The following is a 17,635-nucleotide window of genomic DNA, read 5'->3' on the forward strand; positions in this document are numbered from 1 at the left end:
TCCGTGTCATACACTTTGATGTGAAACACGTTGAACCTTAATCGATATCTTAACTTTCAGGTCACGCTGGTTACTGAATGCTAGGCTGTTTTTACAAACGTCAGGATGCAACATGGACCCCTCAGAAAGAAAAGACAGCTGAGGAGTCAGGTGGGTCGTTGCAGCAAACTAGCAGCGGTTCATCAAGTGGGAATACGTCACTAAAGATGAAGCCCATTCTACTGTGACACGTCAGTCCTCAAATGTAACAAAAGTATTACTGCAATGCACACATCTGCAAAAACATTGCTAATGCTAACAGAGGAGTGGTCCAAAGAGGAGAGGCTGCCAATGAGCAATGTACCAGTGAATTTCTTAAGACCTTTAGCTGAAGTACATGGAGAAATACTGCATCTTTTTTTAACCCTGCTACACTACATCTTACAACTCTCTGTGGAGCACCATTAAACGCTATTGGTGGTGCTGAGTTGCAGCCTGTTTTTATACAGGCTATACATATCTGCATGTATGTAGCACATGCGTTCAGATCAGTTCAGGGCAGGAATATAGATTAAAATGTTGCTTAATTTTATCAGTGACATCATCAGAGACTAATGGTGTCGACTTGACTTTCATCACATTGAAACACTTGACTGAAATCGTGCAACCCCCCTACTTGTTAGAAGCCTTAATTGTGCCAGTTTGCTGCCACTCAGTTTTCAGTCATCGGGCACAATTGAAGGTGAATTCACAGCACTATTCATTAAGCACTATTAAGGGAAACAGCCTCAACTGGCCTGTTGTTTTCTTCAGTCCTGTAAAAGTTGAGGTAATCAGGCTGATTGCAGAAACTGACTGAGAGGGTGCCCTCAGGGTTAAATGGCCAATAAATGGAGGACAAATATAATTAAAGGCTTTCCTGTAAGAGTTACTATTGGTCATTATTGTTCCTTTTTTTTGTTTACACAGCCTTACCTTTGTGTTGTTTTCCAGATTAGACTTGTCCAACTTATATCTTTAAAAAACCAAAGTAAGTTGGATAAACCCAAATTAGGCCAAATGAACCTCAAGCGCTCGTTTTAATTGACAGCTTGACCGCTCTGCATTTTGGAACGGCCTCCACTAGTCTGGGTTGATGATCCAGAAACGATGTCCCGCTTTGTTTCCCAAAAGAGCTTTGAGATCTCCTCTGAAGGCTTAAAGTATTTACAGTGCTGCAGTCTGCTATTCCTCCCTGAGGACGGCATTACAGCTAATAGGAGAGACATGGCCAGACAGATGGAGCTGGCATGCTGCAGAGGCTCTTCCGCTGTCTCTGACAGTTCTTAGAGACAGGCTTTTGTTCTCTGGTTTGTTGATTTTCTTGACAGTTTTTTCGGATTAAAATCTTAAACACAGTTTCCCTTATAGGGGTGAGTGGCTAAACGGAGAGCCAAGCGCTAAGATGGATGGTGTCATTTGTAAAGAATTAAGGTTAAGAGGTGTTTTCCTGCAGAAATGTTAAATTATTATGATGATTTAGGACTGAAGAAGCTACTTGGATGAGTGGAAATATAGTCTTCAAGTGTAGTTGCCCTCCTTAAATGCTGTTGTACATATTAAATGGTAAACAGTCTTGTTTTTATGTTGCGCCTTTCTGCCTTTTGGTACTCAACACTTCACAGTCACAGACACATCTACACATTCACTCACACAAGCACACACACATTCACAACTGGGTGTTCAGTGTCTCGGACACTTCAGCATGTGATACGTTCTGGGTATTGAATCGTTAACCCTCTGGCTCTACCTTCTGATAGGACTGGGCATATCGATCTAAATACCGATAATATCGATACCAAGGCGCGTATCGGTATCGGATCGATACTAGCGTGCAGAGATCGATACTTTTGTTACAGTCTCTCTTCTGTTCGTCCTGCAAATTACTCATCACAGAGTTCATGTGAGCTTCTCCATCCCCCCCTGTAGCAAAAGGTAGATATGGACAGCGAATCCTAGCATCACAGCAGCAACTCACAACTGGCACTGATGGGATGGGATGCAGACCCACTTCTTTGATGGAAAATGAATGTGGCTTTCTTTTCTAAAACAACTGTGTGTAGCAGAAGGGTAATAATTTAAATGTTATACTGTTCATTTTTTTAATTAGTCATAATTAGTTAAGAAGACAGGCGTATTTAATCATAATCATAATCAACTAACTAAAGGCAAATCTATGAAGTTATTCAATGATCATGACATTTCAAGAAAAAGTATCAGTATCGGCCATACTAGCCCTGTATTTACTTGGTATCGCATGACCTGGATGCCTGGGAACCTTCACAGACATGATGGTGATGATGATGATAATGTGCATTTGTAGTCACATTCATTTGTCAAAAAACTTATATATTGAAATAAGAGTCTGCCATTTGAAATTACAAAAAAACTTTAATTTCATATAACCAAGTGTTGCTCAGTGATACAAAACAAAGAGACTCAAATCACGTATATGCCGCCTTGGTGAAATGATGATACCAGCCGACCTACGGAGCTGATGCTAACTGCACGCGTACGTAGAGCTGACCGTTCCAACACACACAACAGCGCATGTTCTGCTACTGTCTGTATGGAACAACATGATTTGAGACAGGGCGTTGGTTAGCGAAGGAGGAAATATTCTTTACAATGTAAACACACAAATACACAGTCCAACCCCAACCGCATATTAAAGCTAAGAAAGATGGCTAATATACAGCTATTTACATAAACTGCTCTGCAGTTTGAAGTCTCAGTAAGAGCGATTGCCAAAATCCTGATGCGTTCCTGCATTTCATAATAGAGCACCTTAGGTTTTTATTTTGATATGTGGGATATGTTTACACGGTCAGTTCATCAAAAATGCGAAACATGCTGTGTGCCTGCGTTCACAATACTTTAAGCGCCACAAGCAAAATTAAGCTCATTTCTATAGATATGTTTTCTTGTACAGAGATAGAGATTTGTGCATGAGGAGATTCAAGGTTCAGTAATGGAGATGCACATGTGTATGCAACACACTGAGGAGGAACAGTTGCTTAGCTGTGCACCTTTTCCATCATAGTTTTAAACTTAACTTAAACTTAAGCTTAAATAACTGTCACCGTCATTGCCTTTTGAGAGAGGGTTTCATGAGTGTCATCCTGTAAAGGTGGGACAAATAAGGACATCTTCAAAAACATGAAGATTTCTGCGCTGATTAAAAACATTGGAAAGCTCTGAAACGAATGTGTATATATTCATTGAAGAAGAAAAAAAAAAACAGAGAGAGACTTGATCTGAAGGGAACTCGAGCACAAGCAGAATTGTTCCCAACGGACCAAAAGTCAACCAGATCCAAAAGGGGATTTAAATGATAAACGGCATTTTGATTTGCTGTCAGTGTTCAGTGTCAGAAGGCAGTGATTACATACTACTCTCATAATATCTTTGGAGCCAATGTAAAGACTTAAACTATACAGTATATTCTAAATACACTAGGAATATAGCAACATACTGTGCTCCACCAACTATTAAAAAAAATCTGTGGTCAATTAGGCCGTATACTGGCAAAGGATAGCAACTTTCTGAAGAGCTCTTCTTTCAGCTCTTTCCAACAAGGAGAATCTTTCTGTACAGTCCCTCCCCTCTTCATCTTTTCTTTTGAACCTGGCTCCAGTTTGCTTAGTGTTGTGCAAACTCCAAGGTCTTGAATGACGTTCGCTGATATGTCTGCATAACCACACGGCGTCAGGGCTAAGTGGGGTGCTCTTTTGTTTGCGTTCTGGATGAACTGACCTTTAACATTCTTTTTTTTATTTATGTTTTTATGTTATTTATTTTTTTCTTAAAGGCACAAAGGAAACATTTGTTCAAACGGTATGACGGCAGTCTGTTCCCACACGTTCCAATCTGACAGGTTATGTTCAGAAGCACCACGTTGCAAATGCCGTATAAAACGGATTGCACAGATTTACAATTCCTGATAAGTGTTTTTTTTTTCCCACAAAGTCCCTGAAAGGAGTAATCCAGCAGCACCGCTTAGAAGTAGGAAAAAAAAACTTTTACATAACTGTAGCCTATTCTGAGTGCAAAGGAACATTTTTTTCCTAAATGTGCGCTGTGTTACAGTTAATTTCATTGTTAATTTCAAATGTTTTTGGCCATACATCATTAAACGAAATAAAAAAACAGCACATTTTCCTCCCCAGGCTAGAAGGAATTTTTTAAAAAGCACCAAACGTATAATGTCCTCTATTTAGTTCTTCTTTCTGGGCAAAAACCCTACGGCCCAGCCCCTCTGACATGCTCTCACTGGATGCTAGGTGCCACCAGGTATCCATTAAAGGTGATGTAAACATCCACATCATCACTGTATATGGCGTTCTCCCTCTCCCGTTTATAGAGGCGCACCCAGACCTCGTCATTCAGAGCCAGGTTCATCATGACGCTCTGACTCTGCATGATAGACCTCTCGCTGGGCTGGGCGTAGAGGATCACCTGCTCCTTGTCGTTGTGCATGAGGTGCAGGTAGGTCTCCTTAAAGTTCCAGGTGTGGATGTTGATGTTGAAGAAGTAGATCCCGGGCACGTAGCAGTAGAACTTCCCTTTGAACATGTTGAAGTGCTCGTGGAGGTTGACGAACACCGTGTCGAACACCAGCGCCTGGTAGTATTCCACACTGTGCAGAGACTTGCGTCGTCCCACCGAGAATGAAGACTGAGGGATCTTGCAGGCGTCTCCAGGGGCACCTGCCTGGCCTTTGCTGCCTTTAGGACCCATAGGTCCTCGGTAGCCGGGTGGGCCATCCACACCAGGTTTTCCGGGTGTACCTTTGTCTCCTTTGTCTCCTTTATCACCTGGAGGGACAAGTTGAAACATCCCAAAATTAGACTTCACTCGTATGTGGCTCTCTATCCAGTTCGATTGGAGCTGAGTGAGATGCATGCACTACATACGATCTAAACACATGATAGCATGCACCATTCCGAACATGTAATACACCAAAGTGATGGGGAGAACCCCATCTAAAAGCCTCTATCAGGCATTGCCACCTAAACAAAACATAAATAAAACCCCAAGCAATTGTATGAGAACGTGACGAAAACATGAATATGGTGAACATCTACTAACCTCACCACTTCAAGATAGTTACACAAATGATGCCATATGAAACCAGAGATGCTACCGATTACAAAGATCTCTGTCTCTTCACTGTGCGACAGAAACTCGGAGAGCTAGAAGCCAAAGAGTCACGAAAATGACATTCGTAAAATCATAAATTATGTCTTACCAAAAGGCACAATTGGTGGTTCTGACTAGATATACCTGGGCTGAAACATCTCTAATATTGTTTAGATTCGCCTTTTTACCATCTACTTTTGCACAATTACTCATCAGATTTTACATTACTAATTCATATCTGAATTGGGATTCTATCCCACATATCAGGGGTGTTTTTTACTCTAAATAATGTGTGTTTTTTTAGGGAAGAACAGAAATTTACATTTTCTACTTTGTTCCAGATGAATTTTCTGACACAGTAACATATCTTTATTATGACACTTCTGTGGCAATCTCACAGTTGTTTGTGTCACAGGTGACCAAAATTCCTCATACAGTCCTTAGAGTTATGAAGATACAACCCATTTATTTTGGGTAAGTCATTTTCGCACAGGAGGCAGGAAAAAAAAGGCCTAGAGAAGAAGAGGCTATGGAGCCTTTTTCTAATATGCTCTTCATGGTTTTATCTTCACGTTTTGCTCATTCAGATATCATCACTACATTTCCTTTGCTTGTTTAGGATATGTACCAGACCAGACCAGTCTGATCCAGACCACTTGAAGAATGTCCCAGATTTAGAGAAGTACCGATATTACTGCGTGAACAACAGGTCAAAACATTTAATCCAAGTTTTAGCACAGAAGATACCGTCCACGTTATGAGGCAGAGGCACACAGTGATTTATTTGTTTACCCAAATCCACTAATGGTAACACATTCTAGCGAGCTTTTAATAACCCGACATCCCAAATCCTGCTCATAAATCTGCAGGAGTCGCTGCTTAAAACCAGCACTTATCTTGTTCTTTTAACTCGACGAGGACTCTAAGACAGAATGTCCTAATGGTGTCTGAAAAATGTTTGCTCTGATCAGAAGCCACATATTCCAGATTCTGCAGTCTGCTCCAATTTCTATGCAATCTATGACTATTATTGACCTCCGCTGAAGACCAGTAGGAGCGGTTATGAGTGGTATAATTTATTTCTTCTTTCTCATTGACACCACAAATCACTATGAAGCCACGGTGAAAACATCTGTTAATTGAACCAGTGCTCCCTCGACTGCCTTAAACAGAAGCAGATCAACAGAGAAAGAGTAAAGATTATTGACTGTTGGATGAAATGATAGTGACACGCTTACTGATTTCATATTTGGTTGAGGGATGACGACGTGCTTTTACACTGACTGTAGTAAATAAACCAATTCGTATCATGTGGGAAATGGTTATCCAACTCCATTCAAATTCTAGTAAGTAAATACACTTCCCGGCCAAAAGAAAGTTCACACACTCTATTATTTCATTGGACCACCTTTGGCTTTGATTACTACATGCATTCACTGTGACATTTATTTCCACCCAGTGTTGCATTCATTTTTCACCAAGATATTGTTTTGATGATTGGAGAGTTTGACCACTGCACAAAACCTTCTCCAGCACATCCCAAAGATTCTCAGTGGGGTTCAGGTCTGGACTCTGTGGTGGCCAATCCATGAGTTAAAATTATGTCTCATGCTCCGTGAACCACTCTTTCACAATTTGAGACAGATGAATCTTGAGATCTCGGAATATGTGCATGCCATCAGGGAAGAAAGCATCCATTGATGGAACAACCTGGTCATTCAGTAGATTCGGGTTGTCAGCTGACCTCATTCTTTGGGCATAATGTTGCTGAACCTAGACCTGAGCAACTGCAGCAACCCCAGATCATAGCACTGCCCCCACAAGCATCACTTCATCAGCCTTCTTCTTGCCCTGATGCACCTATGACGATGGTTCCCCACTATCCTTCTAGTTTTTAATAATGACAGTTTGTAACCAAAATATTAATAGTTTCTGCTTCAGTCTCCTTATTCTGTCATTGGTCAATGGTCTTGCATTAACTTGCATCAAGCAGAGAAAACATCAAAGATATTTTCCACCACCACAGGATGTGTCATTTGACATGGTTGTTTAAGAAATGATAAGTTACCTTTGCCAGCTGAAAGATAGTTGCCTATACAGTAATTATCCAATTGGAGGTTGGTACCTATTTGATAGTTAAATCCAGGTGACAATCTTCTTTTTTTGGCCAGACAGGGTATATGTAGGTCATCCAAGGCTCCGAGAAACCCTACAAATCTCCCCATTCTGTCTCTTGAGTGTTAGTTTTCTTCCTGAGGCAGTTCCTATACTTGAGTCATGAGTTAAACACCTCTGGCTGGAAGAAGCCACAGAGCTGCCCTGCCCTCGCTCACCATGACTGACACTTCCTGGAGAGGTAAACACAGATCCGCAGTGACCTCTCCAGCTGTAACCAGCGTTCACTCAAAAAAAGCCCAGAGAAGAGTTTTGGTTGTTTCCACAAATGGCAGCTTAGCAGCAAGTCTGCACTCAAATAACATCAGTAGCATTCAGTTATTTTTCTGATGTTATCTGCTTCTAACTGAGCTATGTTTTTGCTAATGCCACTTTATTAGAGCAGTTTTTTTCCCCCATTATCACAGAACATTGACTGGCTGACAATGTAATAGATCCAAATATGGAAAATTAACTGGTGGAAGTCGGCACTGGGAATGAGGTCACACCTGAGTTATCGGTGTTCCAGTTGCAGAAGTCGGAAAACTGGATGGCCGTGTCCATGAAGGCGCTTGCCTTGTCTGAATATAACTTGTTGGAAACTTGGCATGTTCAATATTTACATAGTTTTTAAAAACAAAAATCTTGATATTAACTGACATTATTGCTATAACGTTTAACAAAATTTAGGCTATTTAAGCAACACAAACTGTAAATCGAACAGATAACTTGAACCAACACAAGACAGAAATTTATAAAAAAATATTCAAAAGTTTTAATTGTTTAGTGTATTTTCTTCTACATTTAAATTAATCACAGTTTGCCACGATGGTGTTTCGCACTGTTTTGGTTTTATCAGTCTATTGTTTTTAGCCCATATAACACATGAAAAACTTAAATTACAGGCGATTTAATGGAATAAAACCTAATCAGAAGTGCTAATGAGCGTGATATTCAGGAGCACGGGGCAGCCATCTTGGTAACTCAACTCGGGGGTCGTGACGATTCAATGACTTTCTGAGTAGTAAATCCGACTTTGAGGGAGTGTTCCAGTTGAAAACTCAGAAATTCCAACTTCTCAGTACAAAAAGGTTTAGTGTTCACTATAAGTGAACGCCAAACTAATAATGGTAAATTTATGTGGAAAACCCTAAGGGATGCCATTCAATCGTACCAAAATTAGATAATGAGATAATGGCTTGGTCACTTTCTTTTGGTCCAACAAGTACAAAATACAGTTATAAAAAATAAAAATAAAAAAAACCCTATTTTGTTACACTGAATACGTATCCTGATACATAAAACTACAAACAGTGCTTACTAACTTGCGTGATCACAGCACAAACGGAAGCGACATCTATTTATCACTTGGTATTGATACTCTGATACATATGAATATTTGAACCCCTCTATTATTTTTTACAGCTTGATATTGATGCAAAATGATAATAATGTATATTTGTAAATTGCACTAAGCTGAGTTTAATATAGAACATATATAGGAGGTAGGGAGTCCCTACTTCATCCCTCCAACAGTTTGGGGGTCCTTGGCCTAAAAACGTTGAAGTCCGCTGCTCTAAATGTTGCTGCAGCATCAAAATATGTGTGGCTGTAGTCAGATTCGCCTTAGTCCACAACCGAGGGTTCTGTTTTTTTTTTTGTTTTTTTTTCCACTGGATGCCCTCTCTAATTGAGATTGGCTGACTCACTGAGTGTCGCATTGTTTAAATCCATTCCCTGCAGCTTGGTGGGAGTAAACTCTATAAAACACCGATCAGACATAACATCATGACCACCTTCCTAATGTTGTGTGTGTTTCCCTTGAGCCTCAAAAACAGTCGTGACTCAGTGAGTGTACACAGGCCATCTGAAGGTGTTTTGTGGTGTTGCTGCCTTGTCCGGTCTGGTCCGGTCTGGTCCGGTCTGGTCTGGTCTAGGTGAGTGCTACATGTCTAAGTAACATCCACATGAATACCAGGTCCAGAAGTTTCCCAGTAGAACACTGAATTGTCACAAGACTTCTCCTGTCAGTGGTTTTAATGTTGTGGCTGAACGGTGTATACACAGGATACAAATGTACAACTGAGCACAAACAAAGTTTCTGAAAGGAGCTTTATCATGGCATCAGACTTGAAAGTGTTTGTTAGATCGTGCATATTTCCTGATTTCAAATACTGTACGTGATGCCTCCGAAACTTTCCACCAATGAAAAATCTGATCTTAATAAAGACAATGTGATCGGCTGCATTTTAAACGTATTCAGTAAAGGTCTGGATACTATATTTGACTACGTGTGATGAGTTAAAAAAAAAAAAGTACCACTCCTACTGTGCTAGAACAGGGGATAAATTGCCTAAAACTATGCGTGCATTTCAATACCCACAAGAGACAAGGGAGAAAGCGAGAAAGCAGGATTTTGTTTTTTTAACGGATCAGTAGTTGGACTGGTTGGGGGGGTTGACCGCGGGTCGGAACAGTATTGGCATGTCTAGTTATCAAAGGACCAACTTATAAAACAGAGCGATGACACATCACTTGGACTGCGCTGGCTGAGCTGGCTGCTGAGCTTCTGATATTGGATACACATGTTCTCCCATATTCCCCTCCAGCTGTGACTGTGAGGTTCTTGTACGAGGAAATCCCTGACTTTTTTTGATTCCCTTCCCCCGTCTTCCCCCATTTTTTTTTTTTTTTTTCTGTTTGCCCTACTTTATAAACACACACACACACACATCTTCAATTTGACTGTGACAGGCCCTGACAGAGACCATGTGGATCCGAGTCAGCCATTTGTAGCAAGCAGAGGTCTTCAAGGTTCCACAGAGTTTCCGTGAGATCCGATACAAGCATGAATTTGGGCTGGGGCCAGATTTTTCTTGAGACTATTTTAGTAGCGTTCACTTAAGTGGAAGCAGGCCTTGGGTCTGTGTGCCAGTATGTGTGTATAGAAACTGCAAGGGACATTTATGTGCATTGCTAACATTTTAGACTCATGGCTACAGCTGTTTTAACTAGCCTACATTATTTTTATGTGAGAGAAAACAAGATATGAATATATATTTATATAAAAAAAAGGGGATGATTTTGAGCAGTAGGGCGAAGTAGAGACTCTCCAAGTCAAATTCCTTCCTGATTATATAGCACTACAGTAACTTTCTCAAAACAAATGTGCAATTATGAAAAATCTATTGGATTATAGTTAGCAATGACAATATGCTCAAGAATATGGGACCTTTTGGTTCCATGGGCGATCTGGGGCTGGGGGCTTTTCTGGCTGGTAATCCACTCACGATCCTGGGCTCGTATAGGTGTTGTGTGTGTTTGTGGGTCAGTTCTAATGCCCTTTAATCTATATTTTCATGTCAGGTTTCTCTCAGATCTATTGCACTTCAACCTGAACATTTTGAACGCATTAAGGCTTCGTGTACCAAGACAAATTCAATGAACAGATGAGCTCGTTTGGCATTTACTGACTTCCAGACGTGCAGTATGTCTGGGTTGGGCACCTTTGACGTGTTACAGACAGATCAAGTGATTAGAGTTTGGATTTTTGCTGCAAGATGCCGCTCTTCTGTAGAAATCAATTCCTTCACCTCTTGGCTTCTGTAAATTTGTGTATTTTCTATGACAGACTCCATTAGCATCGCTCCTTCTCAACCGTCTGGTTCTTCCTGAAAATGCAGACTGGTTGATTTTTAAAGTGGTTCCAGGTGCTTCTATCAGTTTCCTTTTCATAGACGTCTTTTTTTTTATTATTCTACTTCACCACCTAACATACACTTAAGGAGCACAGCTGCATTATAGGAGACGAGATTAGTCTTTGATTAAGCGCGGCATATGTCAGACATAGCCGACTGGAAAAGCAGAAGCTGTGATTTAAACTGAGAAGTAACGCAGACATTAGAGAACGGAAGGTTTTGGTAAGTGAACATGCAACTCTCCTGCAAACACTGTATTGTTAAATTTTGACAGTACTGATACCGAGCAGCTAGCGAAAGCTAATCAACGCTCTGGTACCTTTGAGGATGGTCATGTTGATGACGGTTCGGACTTCAGGCATCTGATACTGGGGCGTATCAGCCGAAGGCTCCGGTTGGTCACAGCACCGTCTGCACAGTTTGGAAGGCGACTTGGAGAGGGAGGGGACACAGCAGACCAAGGGGAGCAGCAAAAGCAGTCTCAAGCACATCGTCAACATGGCTGCCGCAACCTGAGAGGGAATGGAAAAAAAAAAAAAAAGAAAGAAGCTGAAGTGAGTTAAAAGGGTCAGAGCAAGAGATCACAAAGGACGGTGTGTGTGTGTGAATGTGTGTTTTACAGTGAGTTATAATTACTCCCATCTGCAGAAAACAAAGTCCAGTAAAACTAAAGTGGAAATCAATCCAAGTCAAAAACCAACATTTTTGGTCAGGTTGTTGTTTGCTTTTGTCCTGTATTTTTCCACATTCCTGCGGACGACTGGGCAATGTTCACTCTTTGACAATAACAATATTTTTGAAGTGTTGAAAACAGACTGTCACAGGATCAGCGATACGCACAAGAGGAATGGATGCAAGAGGAGCACAGATACTGGTTTGTTCGGCAACACTCATACTATACATCGATGAGGCATTTTGGTTTTATTAACATTATGACCACCTTCCTAATATTGTGTAGGTCTCCCTTGTGCCTCCAGAACAGTTGTGACTCATCAGAGGATGGACATGGACCTTCGGAGTGTCCTGTGGTGTCTAGCAACAGGATGTTGTTAGTGGCTCCTCTGGTTTGAGGGGAGAGAGGTCCCTGTGGATACTATCTATTATATTTAACTAGTAAGTGGTCACAAACTAGTTAAACTAGCCAAGTATCCACATATGTATTAATCCCTTTGACAAACATATGGTGGCAGGAGTTAAACATTTTTTGGGAAATGCAGGTAATCCCTACTGTAATTGGAAAATGCACGAAAACTCTCAGAGCATTAAGTCAGTCCTGGAAAATATGAAACACCACAGGTGACACCTGGATTGAATTAAATGGTTTTCCTTCAACTTTTGAGAGAATTATAAAAAAAACTGTTCTGAGGTCAAAGTGATGGTGGAGTCATACTGTATGGAGAGCCAGTTGTATAAGCAGAGGAGAAACTGTGACCTGAATAAAAAGAAATGGAGGGAAATATGTGACTGTAAGTTCACATCTGGACGCAACTGGATATGAAAAGCTGTGGTTAGATTTCATGCGACTATTTCCAAGGAAAATATGTGCCACTGAAGCTGTTACCTCTGGCACACACATAAAGCAACAATCTCTCTCTACTCAAATGTGACCCCAACAAAACTAAAAACTGGTAACTACTAGGGTTTTCATATTTGATTCTGATTAGATAAACACAATTAATGAAATATCGAGTAAAATGATGAAAGGCTAACAAAAAACTTAGGGTCCACCATTCTGTGCTTGTATAATAGTGACAGAAACCTTTTGGCGTTTGCTTGGTGCTTTTACCCAAAGTGCCAGATAGTAAAGTGAGAACTGAATGTATTTTCAGGATGAACAACCAATGGGGAACTGGACTTTCCAACCCTGAAAGTGTTCCCCTAACCACAGTTAAGTGTCAGAAAATCATGATGTGGCGCAAAACCCAACTGGATGAAAAAGTACCACAGGAGTATTAGTTTGGTTTTTTCTTCATACATTCTTACAATATGATGCAGTAGACAGCTTTCTAACTACACGACTAATACAAAGGCATATTAGCGTTACTTGAATGTGTTGAGTAGAGATTTGTTTCACCCACATACAACACATACTACAGAAACAGCTGATCCACTAATTTATTACTGCAGTCAATACAATAAATTAACTTTTTTTTTTTTTTCATTTGTTGTCTCCACATGCTGTCCTTCCTTTGAGGCATGTCAGATTTCTGGTGACCTGGAGCATCAGGGACTTTTTATGGATGCCCTCTTTACTCCTAAACACCAAACATGGGGAATTCATAGAACCCGTGTTACATTCATAACTAAACACTAAACACTTTGTCCCTAGCTGGTGTAGGCTACTCTGTCTCATCACAGTCAGTCCCCTCTGCAGCTACTAAAAAAAGTACTCTTTTATGTAAATTTTGTTTTGGTCTTTCGTTGTCTTGCTTCTAATAATCTGCTTGTCAAGTGTGTTGTCTCCACATTTTTTCTGTCACTGCCTTCCATTTGGTGGTACATTGGTGTAGTGGCTGCTGTTGGTTTGGGCCTTTCTTTGTGGATGTTTTTCTCGTGCCTTTTCTGAATTTACCAAGGCTTCCTGGATACTCCAGCCTAAAGACATGCTTGTTAAGCCTCTTGAGGGTCGAATGACCTGGCCATCGATCCGGGATATCATTGGCTTGGCTTCGATGTGAACAGGAATGCCACGTTAACTCACGACACAATGACGTCGATGTACCTGTCACATTCAGATTTTGTCAATGGATGGCCTGTCAAACTGTGTCATTGTAGAAGCTCCAGGGCTGCGAGCAGCTCAAAAACAGACTAAAGTTTTTGTCTACTCCCATAAGAGATGGATCTCTGAAGGGCAGAGATTTCTGTCCCTTTTTTTTCCTCAATCAAACAAATCAAATGTGTACACGGATTTTAATGGAAGAGCATAGGTGAATTAGCCCTACGTCATGTTTGGGAAAACACACTGATCGGGGAATGCATGTGCGACTGTATTTATAAACAGCTTGTATAGCGATATCCCACTACTACTTGAGCTACTCTGCATCCGAGGAGAAGAGGAGATTCGGCGGCAGATATCAGGCTCAGTGCAGGACACAGTGATTTACTCAAATATGAGCAGTCTTTTGAAAGAGCGTGGGTTTGACCGGTCTATTCTTCAGGTCAGCAAAAAACTGAAAAAAAAAAAAATAAAATAATACACCATGCCGTCCATTGTTTACCTCATAGTGTAGTTTGACACGATTTATGTGACAGAGGGAGGAAAAAACATTAACACAAGCTCTCACAGTGGGAGGTCAGACCCTAAATTCAAAATCCTGTGTTGACCTGGTATTTTCGATGTGAAATGGGTATTAGATTAACAGGTGAAGCCAAGTTCTAAATGTGGGTGTGAACAGTTATTTTAGCCCAAGGATAATCAGGCAACTTATCCCGGATGTCCAGCCTGGCTGGGATAGGCTCCAGCCACCCTCTGATCTTTTGGAGCGTAGATAATAGATAATGGACAGACGGATGTTTTCCATAGTCTCTCTCAGTCTCAATCTTTCTCTCTCTATTATATCTCATGTCTAATTCTTGGCATCCTTTCCCACTTGTCACCTATTAAATCACAATCAACTACTAATCGTCCGAAAAGCAAAAGGAAGGAAAATAAATCAAGAACAAACGCAAGTGAGAAAGAAAACTGTGTAAATAGGGCAGATGAGTGATTTCCTGGGGTGTTTTAAGGTCACGGTTGCATGTTAGAAGGCTCTGAAATGATGGATGGACCATGACTGTGAGAAAATGAAACGGCTGGAGCGCTGCCTGAACATTTTTATCTGAAGACCGATTGTGAAATATAACCATAACTGTTATGATCTGAATCTGATTCACTTTTATGGTCGGGCAGATGGACACGAAGAGAGGACAAATCTCCAGGTTCCGTAACATGACACAATTTATTAATATGATGAATTCCAAATTTATCTTAATAATTTCTGTTTGTGGCGTTTTCTTGATCCTGATAATTGAGAGAATTCCATTAAAAAAAAAAAAAAAAAAAAAAAAACTGAAGCTGTACTTCTGTGATTTATGAAGTTGAACCCATAAAAACAAGATGTGGTTTGGAAGTGCTTGTGTTGGAATATTGAATGAGTTTGGAAAATTGAAGTGATTTTTTTTCCTTGAACCACTTTCAATTAAACATAGATATATTGTAAAGATAGACTACACCAGTGGGTACTTTACACTAAATCCTACATCACTTTAACTGTGTTTCAAATGACCCAGCTCATCTGCTGTCCTGACAAGAAAGGACAAAATCATCCATCATCTTGTGTTCTGCATGACTTTAGGACTTTATATTGGCTATTTGAATGTTCTTGAATTGCGCTGTTTTTATGAGCCACATTTATTTTCTTAAAGAGACAAAATGTTGGCGACCTCAGTGCACTACGTCGTCCCCGTTTGCACTTGTTATTAATACATTCCGGGTGATGCAATCGCAACAGCAGCTCTAAGTCTGTGTGTCCAGGTGGGACGCAGTGGTGGAGCACTACTGTAGACCTGCAGAATTAAAGTAAAACATGACCCTATACTTTTTTTTTTTTTTTAAAAATTGGATCATTTACATAATGTGATTGGATCATGATGATGATGATGATTCAAGACGTGTGCCGTGGAAATTGGTCTACAGGCCTATGCAATTGTTTTGTTTGTTTGTTTGTTGTTTTGTTTGTTGCTTTATTTTACCAAAATGTTGAAAATTTTGAAAGAAATACACTTTTAAGCAGCGCTGTATGTGTCGGTATCTTGCAGATGAACCTTAAGCTGGCTATAGATTCTATTTTTGTGATCTCAGGTTTACTTAAACTAAACTAAGAAAAACAAATGTGCCTTCAAGTGGTTTATTTTTATGAATATTTATTACCAGGAGTGGCTGCTCTACAGATGTGAGGGACTATTTATGGTGATGCTGTGCAGGGTTTCTCTCAGAAATTTACATACAGCTGGGATGAAATCTTAAACAAATCACCAAGATTGAGATTATATATACATACACACACGCGCACACACACACGCGCACACACACACACACATATATATATAAATAAAAAACAAAGCATCATTAATATTTCAGGATTTTGCTCGGTTTCTGGTTTAATGTGAACGCTACTTTGCATCGGGGTGAAAGGTCATGGTAAAAGTCTTACATCATCATTTGACCTCATCACCCTCCACCCCTGCCATCCCCTTCTCCCCTCGCCACTTCCTTCTCCCACCCAGATGTGCTCGCTTTAGTTTAGCACCTTGACCGTGACAGCTGTGGAGCCGAATGATACCGATCCGACCGCAACACATGCAACAGTCATAATGAATTCATTTGAGCAGCCACGTATACAAAGCCAGAGCATCAGTTTGGCATGCAGCTGCACTCCGGATAATCCACATACACACACACACAGACGCACACACGCTCGCACAACTCCAAACATACACATAGGCTACTGTACAGTTGGTCAATGAACTTGCGGCGCGCGTAAAAACGTGCACCACGACGGTATTATAGGGGGGGAAATAAAGAAGAAAGAAAGTGATGAGTTGGCGACCTGTGAATAACTTCTATCCTGCACGTCTCTGCAAGCACTCACACGCGCCGCCGGGTATTTCTGCTTCTTTTCTTTTTTCCTTTTAGAGCCTCCGGAGGATCATTACGCATTGTTGGCCAACTCACACAAAGTCGCTGTCACATCGCGTCTGAGAAGTCTGGTGGCTTTTTCTTACCTGTTTGGAGTTTCACTGTCCAGCCGTGGAGGGAAAGCAGACCGCTGGTGTCAGGAGAGCGAGGAACCACTGAGAAGAAGAAAACTCTCTCTCTCTTGCTCTCTCCCCCATGCACGCAAAAAACACACCCTCCTTCTCCATACACTCCCTCAAGAGGACACGCATATACCTTTTATGTCTCCCGCATTCACCTCCCACAAAAGTCAGCCTTCCTCCCTCACTCCCTCCTGTGATCATCTCCTGTACCCCTTCCCCCCACCCCCACCCTCTCCTCCATCCCTCCCTGAACTTGTCATCCATCTTTCTTTAGAGAGAGTCCAGGCATGCTGTACCTCCATCCAAAAAAGTTGTATAACAGAAAGAGTCATGGAAGCTGGAGCTGTCACAACCCAAGCTGAAATATAGGTCATCTCTTCATTCCTCTCTCTCTCTCTGGGTCCGTGACTCACATTCAGGAATTGCAAGGGCTCGTTTATTATTTTAATTTGTTCAGTGACTTCCCTTTTTGCCTTTTAAAAATAACTTGATTGCATCACCTCACTTACTCTGTGGAAAGTCGTTTACATGGCCAGTCACATAACCATCCACTCTCAGCTGATTCTGCCTCTGTGTGTAAAACAAATACATTGCAGTGTCAAAACCACTCAGTTCAGAGGATTAAACAGTTTGTAATGTAATACAGGCGAAGTTCATCCCGTACTGCTTTTTATTAAAAGCTCATGTTTTACGCCTTGTACTTAATATCTCATCTGTGCTTCCTGTGACATTCATGGAACAATCCATCCTAAAAAACATGGAGTGCAGACATGGCTACGTCTTCTCCCTGGCATGTCGTAAATGAGCACATGGTAATTTTAAGT

At 40.9% G+C, this 17,635-nt stretch overlaps 1 protein-coding gene across 1 annotated transcript; it reads right to left on the bottom strand.

Annotated features, from left to right (window-relative positions):
- Nucleotides 1-2,389: 2,389 nt before the first annotated feature.
- Nucleotides 2,390-16,986, bottom strand: c1qtnf6b (C1q and TNF related 6b). Its single transcript, XM_047578109.1, has 3 exons — nucleotides 16,776-16,986; nucleotides 11,332-11,524; nucleotides 2,390-4,835 (listed from the first exon to the last, which is right to left on the bottom strand). Exons 2-3 carry the CDS (start codon nucleotides 11,510-11,512, stop codon nucleotides 4,288-4,290), a joined length of 729 nt encoding a protein of 242 aa, XP_047434065.1. The 5' UTR covers nucleotides 11,513-11,524; nucleotides 16,776-16,986; the 3' UTR covers nucleotides 2,390-4,287.
- Between the last annotated feature and the right edge of the window lie 649 nt (nucleotides 16,987-17,635).

Source organism: Mugil cephalus, chromosome 2 (assembly GCF_022458985.1).
Source record: "Mugil cephalus isolate CIBA_MC_2020 chromosome 2, CIBA_Mcephalus_1.1, whole genome shotgun sequence".
NCBI classification, from domain to species: domain Eukaryota; kingdom Metazoa; phylum Chordata; class Actinopteri; order Mugiliformes; family Mugilidae; genus Mugil; species Mugil cephalus.